Consider the following 13,511-nt stretch of genomic DNA (forward strand, 5'->3'; position numbering starts at 1 on the left):
TACTTGGTGGCAAAACCCTTGTTGGCAATCACAGAGGTCAGACGTTTCTTGTAGTTGGCCACCAGGTTTGCAGGAGGGATTTTGTCCCACTCCTCTTTGCAGATCTTCTCCAAGTCATTAAGGTTTTGAGGCTGACGTTTGGCAACTCGAACCTTCAGCTCCCTCCACAGATTTTCTATGGGATTAAGGTCTGGAGACTGGCTAGGCCACTCCAGGACCTTAATGTGCTTCTTCTTGAGCCACTCCTTTGTTGCCTTGGCCGTGTGTTTTGGGTCATTGTCATGCTGAAATACCCATCCACGACCCATTTTCAATGCCCTGGCTGAGGGAAGGCGGTTCTCACCCAATATTTGACGGTACATGGCCCTGTCCATCATCCCTTTGATGCGGTGAAGTTGTCCTGTCCCCTTAGCAGAAAAACACCCCCAAAGCATAATGTTTCTACCTCCATGTTTGACGGTGGGGATGGTGTTCTTGGGGTCATAGGCAGCATTCCTCCTCCTCCAAAGACGGCGAGTTGAGTTGATGCCAAAGAGCTCCATTTTGGTCTCATCTAACCACAACACTTTCACTCAGTTGTCCTCTGAATCATTCAGATGTTCATTGGCAAACTTCCGACTGGCATGTATATGTGCTTTCTTGAACAGGGGGACCTCGCGGGCGCTGCAGGATTTCAGTCCTTCACGGCGTTGTGTGTTACCAATTGTTTTCTTGGTGACTATGGTCCCAGCTGCCTTGAGATCACTGACAAGATCCTCCCGTGTAGTTCTGGGCTGATTCCTCACCTTTCTCAAGATTATTGCAACTCCACGAGGTGAGATCTTGTATGGAGCCCCAGGCCGAGGGAGATTGACAGTTTTTTGTGTTTCTTCCATTTGCGAATAATCGCACCAACTGTTCGCACCAACTCTCACCAAGCTGCTTGGCGATGGTCTTGTAACCCAATCCATTGTAGGTCTACAATCTTGTCCCTGACATCCTTGGAGAGCTCTTTGGTCTTGGCCATGGTGGAGAGTTCTGATTGATTGATTGCTTCTGTGGACAGGTGTCTTTTATACAGGTAACAAGCTGAGATTAGGAGCACTCCCTTTAAAAGCGTGCTCCTAATCTCAGCTCGTTACCTGTATAAAAGACATCTGGTAGCCAGAAATCTTTCTCATTGAGAGTGGGTCAAATACTTATTTCCCTCATTAAAATGCAAATCAATTTCTAACAATTTCTAACAGTCTCTCACTGTTCAAATAAACCTACCATTAAAATTACAGACTGATAATTTCTTTGTCAGTGGGCAAACGTACAAAATCAGCAGGGGATCAAATACTTTTTTCCCTCACTGTATTATCCTGCAGATTTTATACTACATTTGCTTGAGCCTGCCTGGTGTGTCAGATGGACGGTGTTTTCCACTTTTGGGACTTTTCTATTGGTTCTATTGCGCCAGGCAAGATCAATCAAACACAGCTAAGTATCTGAAAGATTTCAAATGCCGTTTGAACCCAAGTCTGCTGTCCGTAAGTAGAGCCATGTCCAATGGAGGGAATATACAGTACATCATTGAATTGCGAATTAGGCTATAGGATCTCTATGGTGATTGGAGTACATCATTGAGGCAGATGACTCCTGTAGTTTGTGAGGGAGTCAGGGTGGATCGGAGGCCCGTTGTAGCCAGGCTGTGTATGAAGATGAATGTTTGTGTGATTAGCGATGCATGCTCTGCTCATGGGAGAGTTGTTATGGAACACCCCCAGCTTAGCCAGTGATCCCTGCTGCATATGTACACACGCAAGCTAGCCACGACACATGTAGAGGCACATGAGATCTCCTTCTCCCTAACTCTAACCCAAGCCACGGACTCCAGGATAATGACTCATTCTAATTGGGAAACAGACAGGAATTGGATGTCGTTTTCTAATATTAATGCGTGGTTCCCCACTCCCTTTAGTGTTTTGAGTAGGACCCAGAATTGTTCCTGGTTCAGGTCACATGGTTGGGAATAACTCCTAGCCCTAATCAAGAGTAGTTTCCCTGATATCTTTAGACATTTACACAAGAGGGCTAGGGACCAGGCCAGAAGATGACATTATAGCTGTTGTTTTAGTGTGTTTGTCTGTGGGAACTGGACTGTCTCCTCTCTCCATGTGTCATAAAGCAGTCTCCTGGACCTGTGTCTGTTGGCCAGCCAGCAGTTGTTTCCACAGCAGAGTGTTCTACAGGGGGTCAACTCAGAGCAGAGAAATGTAGAGAGATGCACAGTACAGTGCACCTCCTTCTCCTGCTGGGGAGAGTGGAGAGGAGAGGGCTGAAGTTTCTGTTTGGAGTCACCCCAAAACCGATGACTGAAGGGTTACGCATGCACCTACTAACAATTACATTGCTTTGTTTTGAATTGCTACTATCTGGTTAAACAACCTGGCAGTGCTCTGATCTTCTAATGCCACCAATTCTTCATGCTTCTGTCTCCTCTGCCTCTCCTCTGCCTCTCTCCTCTGCCTCTCTCCTCTGCCTCTCTCCTCTGCCTCTCTCCTCTGCCTCTCCTCTGCCTCTCCTCTCTCCTCTGCCTCTCTCCTCTCTTAGTGTCATGGTTCAGTGGGAGAGCCCTGGTGGCTGTGGGTAGAGGACCCCATCAACGATCACATCTACCATTCAGAGTACCTGCTCCTACAGAAGAAACAGGTGGGTTTCTGGGTACCATTAGTTTCTAGAATGTGTCTGAGAGCCACTTGTTCTCCTGTGTTCCCTTGAGGCAGAAGTTGCCCCTAACTATAGATCTAGGATCAGATTACCCGACCCCTGATTCTAACCTTAACCATTATGGTTATGGAATAAATCTGACCCTGTATCAGTGGATATGGTTGAGCCTAGTCATACTTACATCGTGTGTGTGTTTTCCAGGTGGTGAGTGGGGAGCCCCAACAGGTGGTATTCACCATCCCTATCTTTGAGCCCATGCCCTCCCAGTACTACATCAGAGCTGTGTCAGACCGCTGGCTGGGCTCAGAGGCTGTCTGCATCATCAACTTCCAACACCTCATCCTGCCTGAAAGACATCCCCCACATACTGGTACTGTACAACAGACTCACAAACACAGACAGACCAACCCTCAGAGGTGTACAGATGAAACAACATACTTCACACATACACCTTTCTTTGTCTTTTTTCCTTGACAAATGTACCCATACGTTGTCTCAATGTTGCCCTGTGGATTCTCAGAGCTGCTGGACCTGCAGCCGTTGCCCATCACCGCCCTGGGGAACCTGGAGTATGAGAGTCTGTACAAGTTCACCCACTTCAATCCCATCCAGACACAGATCTTCCACACGCTCTACCACACCGACACCAACGTCCTGCTGGGGGCGCCAACGGGCTCCGGTAAAACCATCGCTGCCGAGTTGGCCATGTTCCGAGTCTTCAACCAGTACCCTACCTCCAAGGTCTGTCTGGCCCCCCATCTCTCTCTTTTTCTCTTTCAATATCGCTATACATTTCTCTCTGTTTATATCCTTGCTCTGTGTGTGTTCTTAGGTGGTGTACATTGCCCCTCTGAAAGCTCTGGTCAGGGAGAGGATTGAGGACTGGAAGATCAGGATAGAGGAAAAACTGGGGAAGAAGTGAGAGAGACTTGGTTATAACCATGTGCATTTCAGTTGCATTCACATCTGTCAATGACCATCAGCCGTGGTATCTATCCATCCATCTATTGTCTCTTTCTCGCTCTCTCCCCTCTCTCCCTCCTTCCCTTCCCTCTCTCCTCGTCCCTAGAGTCGTGGAGCTGACAGGTGATGTGACTCCAGACATGCGGGCCATCGCCGCGGCCGACCTGATCGTGACCACGCCGGAGAAGTGGGACGGCGTGAGTCGCTCCTGGCAGAACCGCAGCTACGTCCAGAAAGTAGCCATCCTCATCATCGACGAGATCCACCTGCTAGGTAACCACAGCCTAGTTCTACCCAGAAGCATATAGAGAGATCTTTAATATCTATGGGTCTGGTTCTTGCCTCACAAACCCCATAGAATCAAACGTTGTATAGAGCCTGAACTTTTACCCTCATACAAACAGAACCTTCTATAGAGCCTTAACTTTTACCATCATACAAAGAAAATGCTGATAGAATTCAAAAGAGTTAATAATAATACTACTCTCCATAGTGAAATGCTTTGTCCAACTTTCTCACACTGGACCATACCACTGTGTCTGTATCCCAGGGGAGGACAGAGGTCCTGTGCTGGAGGTCATAGTGTCCAGGACCAACTTCATCTCCTCTCACACCAACAAGACTGTCCGCGTGGTGGGCCTGTCCACGGCCCTGGCCAACGCACGAGACCTCGCCGACTGGCTAGGGATTGGACAGGTGAGCTCTCCATAGCATCCACATACTAGACACTACAGGTATTGTGAAACGCCACTCCTGGTAGGAGTTGCACTTAGGCTCAGATTTAGGATCAGTTTCTTATCTGAATCAGGCATTACAACAGTGTTCTACCCTGATCACACCATTACGTTAGTCTCAGTTTCACATAGACAAGACATCTCCTGTAGTTAAAACCTGCTCATCCTTTCACCTTTTGACCTCCTGTCCTGTGTTCAGATAGACTTCATGTCTCTGTCATCAGTTGGAGGTTTTGTAATTGACATTGCTGTTCTGAAGCCAACCAGTAACCACATTTGTGTTAGCCAGTGTTTTTTAGTGTTTCGTGTTTTTTAGTGTCCCCTTTTCATATTTGATAAATGTAGAATAATACTGCTGTTTTTGGCAGGGAATCCGTGTAATAGTTTTGACCACAGCACAGTAATGGTTTGGAGTTCTGTTTCTCTGGAGTTGCTCTGGTAATCAACAGAAATCACGGTACCAATGCGGACAGATGACTTGACAGTCCTTTAATAATAATAATAATAGCAGTAATCATATCAGAAGGGTATTTAATAACCTCCCTGTCCACCGCAGAGAGACATGGGAACTCCTGTATGCCTGCATGACCCCAGTCACACATGAAAAACACTTGTAGACAGACAGTCTTTACATTCACTTATACAATTTATCTCAAAAATAAAATAGTATCTGCTGAAAAACATTTTATATAACATTTATAAAGCATTCATAAGCATTTACAACTGCTTATTACTGCTTATTACTGTTATAAAGTGTTACCATAACGTCATTTGTAATGCTTTTAAAACATTGCTCTGAAATTCCACCTGTATCCTACCATTCCAGTCTTCTCTGTGAAGGGATTGGTTGTCTAAACGTTGTGTTACTGTTGCAGTGTCCCTGGCAGACAGATTGTCTGGTTATAAATCTGGCTGTTTAGACTGGGGACGGGAGGGACTGGGGATGTTGGCTGGGTTTAGATGCCCAATCCATTATCCAGGCCTTTAGATATGTGTACACACGCGCCTGCCCTGCCTGGCCACTCCACACGCTACAATGCAATGCTGCCCTACCCAGCGAGCTTCTGAGCACAACAGACAAAAAGTGCTCAGTTCCCTGTCCCTCTCCCCCGGACAAGGACAATGACAAACCTTTAGACACCCAGATGGGCCTCGCTGCCAGCTGGACTCACTTTATCTATCTATCTCTGTCTCGATCTAGTTCTCTTTCATCCACTCTGTCTCTCTCTCTCACTGACTGAGAGAAGACATTCATTCTCTTTCTATGGTTCTATGTCCATATGGTTCTCTAACTCTCTCTGTCTCTTTGCCTCGCCTCTCTTACAGGTGGGTTTGTTTAACTTCCGTCCCTCTGTGCGTCCCGTCCCATTGGAGGTTCACATCCAAGGCTTCCCAGGACAGCACTACTGCCCCCGCATGGCCAGCATGAACAAGCCTGTGTTCCAAGGTACAATATACCACACACAGAAACACACACTAAGTATACAACTACACTGTGCATCCCCCCTCTCTATATCTCTCTCTCTCTCGCCCCTTCTCTCTCTCTCCAGCGATTCGCAGTCACTCTCCAGCCAAGCCTGTTCTGATTTTTGTGTCGTCGCGGCGACAGACTCGTCTGACGGCTCTAGACCTGATAGCCTTCCTGGCCACCGAGGACGACCCTAAACAGTGGCTGCACCAGGACGAGACTCAGGTGACCAGGCTTATACTTGTTACCTCCTAGTGGAACTAACCCTGTAGTCAGAGGTGTGTACATCTACAGTTTTTCTCTCTTTCTCTCTCTCCTAGTCTCTCTTTCTCTATCTCCTCTGACTGTTCTTCTATTCCTACAGTCTTCCTATTCCTCGTCTTCTGCTGCTTGTTGCTCTCTCCTTTCTCATCGTCTCCTTCCTCCTGATATTCTCTCTCTCTAAGCACTGGTTTTAGTGTAATTACAGAGGGAACTCAAACCAACTTCTACAGGAAACGCCTGTGTCATATCCCATTATTTTCTCTGCATACTTCAGGATTATTTCAAGATGAGAAAATGTGCTCTGATAGAAGATGGGCAGTAATTACCTTAACATGTGTGTCTGATATATAGGGGCCCATAAACAAGGAGAATTTCTTACAATACACACGCACACTAGCTAACGCTCTCTCTCCTATCTATCTCTCTCTCTCTCACTCAGACACACACACACACACACACATTAAAAAACAGTAAAACAATGTATTTGCTCAGGCCTGCCAGACGCCCGGGATACAGAGAGCTGAGCAGAGCGGTGTTGGATGTGTGTCTGGTGTATAATCCCTCATATTGGGCCTTATGAAGTCACAGTAGGCTTGGCGTTGTAAAAGATGAATATTAACATGTTTTATGGGGCTGCTCGCCTTTCACACCAAGCCTGTGGTCTGAGCGAAATATAGAGCTCTGACTGACTTCAAACCCCAACTTGTAAAATATATACACACACACACAAACTAGGCCTTTATACTGTATACGCAGCAGAAAAATCTAATTCATAGGATACATTTGTGTGTGTGTGTGTGTGTGTGTGTGTGTGTGTGTGTGTGTGTGTGTGTGTGTGTGTGTGTGTGTGAAAGAGAGAGAGAGAGAACCTGACCTGGCATTTACTGTATGTGTATTTTTAGCCCTGGGTGTGTTGAACTGGCCCTGCAGTGTGCTTGTTCCAGTGATATATGCTGCTCCCTGCTGTGTTTCTGTACTGGCTGTGTAGCTGCTGGAGTCCCTGTGGTTTGAGTGACAGGCGGCTGGCGCTAGCTGTCTCAGTGGGAGTCCTGCCCTCTCTGCCTGAGTTAGCCTTACGTTCTCTCTATTACTTCCTCTGCTGCAGTTAGCCCCTCTCCCGCCTTCCTTCCTCTGTGAACATGTACCTCTCGTCTTCCCTGTAACTCCCCCTGTAAATGTTTTGCTTGCTCTGTCCCACATGTTGTTTTCAGTTTTTCCTCCACCTCCCTTTTCTCCACTCCTTCTGTAGCCCCCCTCCCTGCTCATGTCCAACAATGTCTTCTTCGTCATGGATGTGCCTTCTTAGTCGTACACTGTTTACTGTGACGAGATAAGGTCTCGTGCTGTCGTAGATTGAGGTGAGGTCTCATGCTGTGATTGGTTAATGTTACCCAGATGACAGACATCATCGCCACGGTGAGGGAGTCCAACCTGAAGCTGACGTTGGCGTTTGGTATCGGCATGCACCACGCTGGACTACACGAGCGAGACAGGAAGACTGTGGAGGAACTGTTTGTCAACTGCAAGATCCAGGTGGGACCCTGACAGGTTCAGGTGTATTGAATAGGTGCAGGTATATACGTATTGAATAGGTGCAGGTATATACGTATTGAATAGGTGCAGGTATATACATATTGAATAGGTGCAGGTATATACGTATTGAATAGTTACAGGTATATACGTATTGAATAGTTACAGGTACAGTGCCTTGCGAAAGTATTCAGCCCCCTTGAACTTTGCGACCTTTTGCCACATTTCAGGCTTCAAACATAAAGATATAAAACTGTATTTTTTTGTGAAGAATCAACAACAAGTGGGACACAATCATGAAGTGGAACGACATTTATTGGATATTTCAAACTTTTTTAACAAATCAAAAACTGAAAAATTGGGCGTGCAGAATTATTCAGCCCCCTTAAGTTAAGACTTTGTAGCGCCACCTTTTGCTGCAATTACAGCTGTAAGTTGCTTGGGGTATGTCTCTATCAGTTTTGCACATCGAGAGACTGACATTTTTTCCCATTCCTCCTTGCAAAACAGCTCGAGCTCAGTGAGGTTGGATGGAGAGCATTTGTGAACAGCAGTTTTCAGTTCTTTCCACAGATTCTCGATTGGATTCAGGTCTGGACTTTGACTTGGCCATTCTAACACCTGGATATGTTTATTTTTGAACCATTCCATTGTAGATTTTGCTTTATGTTTTGGATCATTGTCTTGTTGGAAGACAAATCTCCGTCCCAGTCTCAGGTCTTTTGCAGACTCCATCAGGTTTTCTTCCAGAATGGTCCTGTATTTGGCTCCATCCATCTTCCCATCAATTTTAACCATCTTCCCTGTCCCTGCTGAAGAAAAGCAGGCCCAAACCATGATGCTGCCACCACCATGTTTGATAGTGGGGATGGTGTGTTCAGCTGTGTTGCTTTTACGCCAAACATAACGTTTTGCATTGTTGCCAAAAAGTTACATTTTGGTTTCATCTGACCAGAGCACCTTCGTTCCACATGTTTGGTGTGTCTCCCAGGTGGCTTGTGGCAAACTTTAAACGACACTTTTTATGGATATCTTTAAGAAATGGCTTTCTTCTTGCCACTCTTCCATAAAGGCCAGATTTGTGCAATATACGACTGATTGTTGTCCTATGGACAGAGTCTCCCACCTCAGCTGTAGATCTCTGCAGTTCATCCAGAGTGGCTGCATCTCTGATCAGTCTTCTCCTTGTATGAGCTGAAAGTTTAGAGGGACGGCCAGGTCTTGGTAGATTTGCAGTGGTCTGATACTCCTTCCATTTCAATATTATCGCTTGCACAGTGCTCCTTGGGATGTTTAAAGCTTGGGAAATCTTTTTGTATCCAAATCCGGCTTTAAACTTCTTCACAACAGTATCTCGGACCTGCCTGGTGTGTTCCTTGTTCTTCATTATGCTCTCTGCGCTTTTAACGGACCTCTGAGACTATCACAGTGCAGGTGCATTTATACGGAGACTTGATTACACACAGGTGGATTGTATTTATCATCATTAGTCATTTAGGTCAACATTGGATCATTCAGAGATCCTCACTGAACTTCTGGAGAGAGTTTGCTGCACTGAAAGTAAAGGGGCTGAATAATTTTGCACGCCCAATTTTTCAGTTTTTGATTTGTTAAAAAAGTTTGAAATATCCAATAAATGTCGTTCCACTTCATGATTGTGTCCCACTTGTTGTTGATTCTTCACAAAAAAATACAGTTTTATATCTTTATGTTTGAAGCCTGAAATGTGGCAAAAGGTCGCAAAGTTCAAGGGGGCCGAATACTTCCGCAAGGCACTGTATATACGTATTGAATAGGTGCAGGTATATACGTATTGAATAGGTGCAGGTATATACGTATTGAATAGGTGCAGGTATATACATATTGAATAGGTGCAGGTATATACGTATTGAATAGGTGCAGGTATATACGTATTGAATAGGTGCAGGTATATACGTATTGAATAGGTGCAGGTATATACGTATTGAATAGTTACAGATATATACGTATTGAATAGGTGCAGGTATATACGTATTGAATAGGTGCAGGTACATACGTATTGAATAGGTTCAGGTATATACGTATTGAATAGTTACAGATATATACGTATCGAATAGGTGCAGGTATATACGTATTGAATAGGTGCAGGTATATACGTATTGAATAGGTGCAGGTATATACGTATTGAATAGTTACAGATATATACGTATCGAATAGGTGCAGGTATATACGTATTGAATAGGTGCAGGTACATACGTATTGAATAGGTGCAGGTATATACGTATTGAATAGGTGCAGGTATATACGTATTGAATATGTGCAGGTACATACGTATTGAATAGGTGCAGGTATATACGTATTGAATAGTTACAGATATATACGTATTGAATAGGTGCAGGTATATACGTATTGAATAGGTGCAGGTACATACGTATTGAATAGGTGCAGGTATATACGTATTGAATAGGTGCAGGTATATACGTATTGAATAGGTGCAGGTACATACGTATTGAATAGGTGCAGGTATATACATATTGAATAGGTGCAGGTATATACGTATTGAATAGGTGCAGGTATATACGTATTGAATAGTTACAGATATATACGTATTGAATAGGTGCAGGTATATACGTATTGAATAGGTGCAGGTACATACGTATTGAATAGGTTCAGGTATATACGTATTGAATAGTTACAAATATATACGTATCGAATAGGTGCAGGTATATACGTATTGAATAGGTGCAGGTATATACGTATTGAATAGGTGCAGGTATATACGCATTGAATAGTTACAGATATATACGTATCGAATAGGTGCAGGTATATACGTATTGAATAGGTGCAGGTACATACGTATTGAATAGGTGCAGGTATATACGTATTGAATAGTTACAGATATATACGTATTGAATAGGTGCAGGTATATACGTATTGAATAGGTGCAGGTACATACGTATTGAATAGGTGCAGGTATATACGTATTGAATAGGTGCAGGTATATACGTATTGAATAGGTGCAGGTACATACGTATTGAATAGGTGCAGGTATATACGTATTGAATAGGTGCAGGTATATACGTATTGAATAGGTGCAGGTATATACGTATTGAATAGTTACAGATATATACGTATTGAATAGGTGCAGGTATATACGTATTGAATAGGTGCAGGTACATACGTATTGAATAGGTGCAGGTATATACGTATTGAATAGGTGCAGGTACATACGTATTGAATAGGTGCAGGTACATACGTATTGAATAGGTGCAGGTACATACGTATTGAATAGGTGCAGGTATATACGTATTGAATAGGTGCAGGTACATACGTATTGAATAGGTGCAGGTATATACGTATTGAATAGGTGCAGGTACATACGTATTGAATAGGTGCAGGTATATACGTATTGAATAGGTGCAGGTATATACGTATTGAATAGGTGCAGGTACATACGTATTGAATAGGTGCAGGTATATACGTATTGAATAGGTGCAGGTATATACGTATTGAATAGGTGCAGGTATATACGTATTGAATAGGTGCAGGTACATACGTATTGAATAGGTGCAGGTACATACGTATTGAATAGGTGCAGGTATATACGTATTGAATAGGTGCAGGTACATACGTATTGAATAGGTGCAGGTATATACGTATTGAATAGGTGCAGGTACATACGTATTGAATAGGTGCAGGTATATACGTATTGAATAGGTGCAGGTATATACGTATTGAATAGGTGCAGGTATATACGTATTGAATAGGTGCAGGTATATACGTATTGAATAGGTGCAGGTACATACGTATTGAATAGGTGCAGGTATATACGTATTGAATAGGTGCAGGTATATACGTATTGAATAGGTGCAGGTACATACATATTGAATAGGTGCAGGTATATACGTATTGAATAGGTGCAGGTATATACGTATTGAATAGGTGCAGGTACATACGTATTGAATAGGTGCAGGTATATACATATTGAATAGGTGCAGGTATATACGTATTGAATAGGTGCAGGTATATACGTATTGAATAGTTACAGATATATACGTATTGAATAGGTGCAGGTATATACGTATTGAATAGGTGCAGGTACATACGTATTGAATAGGTTCAGGTATATACGTATTGAATAGTTACAAATATATACGTATCGAATAGGTGCAGGTATATACGTATTGAATAGGTGCAGGTATATACGTATTGAATAGGTGCAGGTATATACGCATTGAATAGTTACAGATATATACGTATCGAATAGGTGCAGGTATATACGTATTGAATAGGTGCAGGTACATACGTATTGAATAGGTGCAGGTATATACGTATTGAATAGGTGCAGGTATATACGTATTGAATAGGTGCAGGTACATACGTATTGAATAGGTGCAGGTATATACGTATTGAATAGTTACAGATATATACGTATTGAATAGGTGCAGGTATATACGTATTGAATAGGTGCAGGTACATACGTATTGAATAGGTGCAGGTATATACGTATTGAATAGGTGCAGGTATATACGTATTGAATAGGTGCAGGTACATACGTATTGAATAGGTGCAGGTATATACGTATTGAATAGGTGCAGGTATATACGTATTGAATAGGTGCAGGTATATACGTATTGAATAGTTACAGATATATACGTATTGAATAGGTGCAGGTATATACGTATTGAATAGGTGCAGGTACATACGTATTGAATAGGTGCAGGTATATACGTATTGAATAGGTGCAGGTAAATACGTATTGAATAGGTGCAGGTACATACGTATTGAATAGGTGCAGGTACATACGTATTGAATAGGTGCAGGTATATACGTATTGAATAGGTGCAGGTACATACGTATTGAATAGGTGCAGGTATATACGTATTGAATAGGTGCAGGTACATACGTATTGAATAGGTGCAGGTAGGTACATACGTATTGAATAGGTGCAGGTATATACGTATTGAATAGGTGCAGGTATATACGTATTGAATAGGTGCAGGTACATACGTATTGAATAGGTGCAGGTATATACGTATTGAATAGGTGCAGGTATATACGTATTGAATAGGTGCAGGTATATACGTATTGAATAGGTGCAGGTATATACGTATTGAATAGGTGCAGGTACATACGTATTGAATAGGTGCAGGTATATACGTATTGAATAGGTGCAGGTATATACGTATTGAATAGGTGCAGGTACATACATATTGAATAGGTGCAGGTATATACGTATTGAATAGGTGCAGGTATATACGTATTGAATAGGTGCAGGTACATACGTATTGAATAGGTGCAGGTATATACAACAATGTTGCAGATACGACACTGAAGGTGTTTCTGCTTTACTTTGTTAAATCCATGACTGGTATGACACTATTCTCTCTCTGTCTCCAGATACTGATAGCCACCAGTACTCTGGCCTGGGGAGTCAACTTCCCTGCCCATCTGGTCATTGTCAAAGGTACTGAGTACTACGATGGGAAGACCAGACGCTACGTGGACTACCCCATCACAGGTACAGGCTCATGTCCAGTTGTTTCCATCACTGTTTCTGTATTGAATTAAGTCTACTTCTATTTTCCTGTCATGTCAAATACCCTGTTTGGTAGTGAGTTAGAAAGTCCAGTACATCCATGTGTTTTCATCTGAATGTGTAGGTGTGGTTTGTCTCTCCTGTAGTTACAGTAGGTTGTAGTTCTGTAGGTGTGGTTTGTCTCTCCTGTAGTTACATTAGGTTGTAGTTGTTCTGTAGGTGTGGTTTATCTCTCCTGTAGTTACAGTAGGTTGTAGTTCTGTAGGTGTGGTTTATCTCTCCTGTAGTTAAAGTAGGTTGTAGTTGTTCTGTAGGTGTGGTTTATCTCTCCTGTAGTTACGAT

At 43.2% G+C, this 13,511-nt stretch overlaps 1 protein-coding gene across 1 annotated transcript in view; it reads left to right on the forward strand.

The window, feature by feature from the left end:
* LOC139423666 (activating signal cointegrator 1 complex subunit 3) overlaps window positions 1-13,511 on the forward strand; it is a 164,670-nt gene that overhangs the window by 123,160 nt on the left and 27,999 nt on the right. The window contains exons 23-32 of the mRNA XM_071175278.1: window positions 2,575-2,673; window positions 2,893-3,061; window positions 3,212-3,432; window positions 3,524-3,609; window positions 3,761-3,927; window positions 4,205-4,350; window positions 5,715-5,835; window positions 5,939-6,081; window positions 7,516-7,653; window positions 13,030-13,150. Coding sequence (XP_071031379.1) covers window positions 2,575-2,673; window positions 2,893-3,061; window positions 3,212-3,432; window positions 3,524-3,609; window positions 3,761-3,927; window positions 4,205-4,350; window positions 5,715-5,835; window positions 5,939-6,081; window positions 7,516-7,653; window positions 13,030-13,150 — 1,411 coding nt within the window. The remainder of the gene's footprint in view (window positions 1-2,574; window positions 2,674-2,892; window positions 3,062-3,211; window positions 3,433-3,523; window positions 3,610-3,760; window positions 3,928-4,204; window positions 4,351-5,714; window positions 5,836-5,938; window positions 6,082-7,515; window positions 7,654-13,029; window positions 13,151-13,511) is intronic.

The sequence above is a fragment of the Oncorhynchus clarkii genome, chromosome 2, assembly GCF_045791955.1.
Source record: "Oncorhynchus clarkii lewisi isolate Uvic-CL-2024 chromosome 2, UVic_Ocla_1.0, whole genome shotgun sequence".
Classification (NCBI taxonomy): domain Eukaryota; kingdom Metazoa; phylum Chordata; class Actinopteri; order Salmoniformes; family Salmonidae; genus Oncorhynchus; species Oncorhynchus clarkii.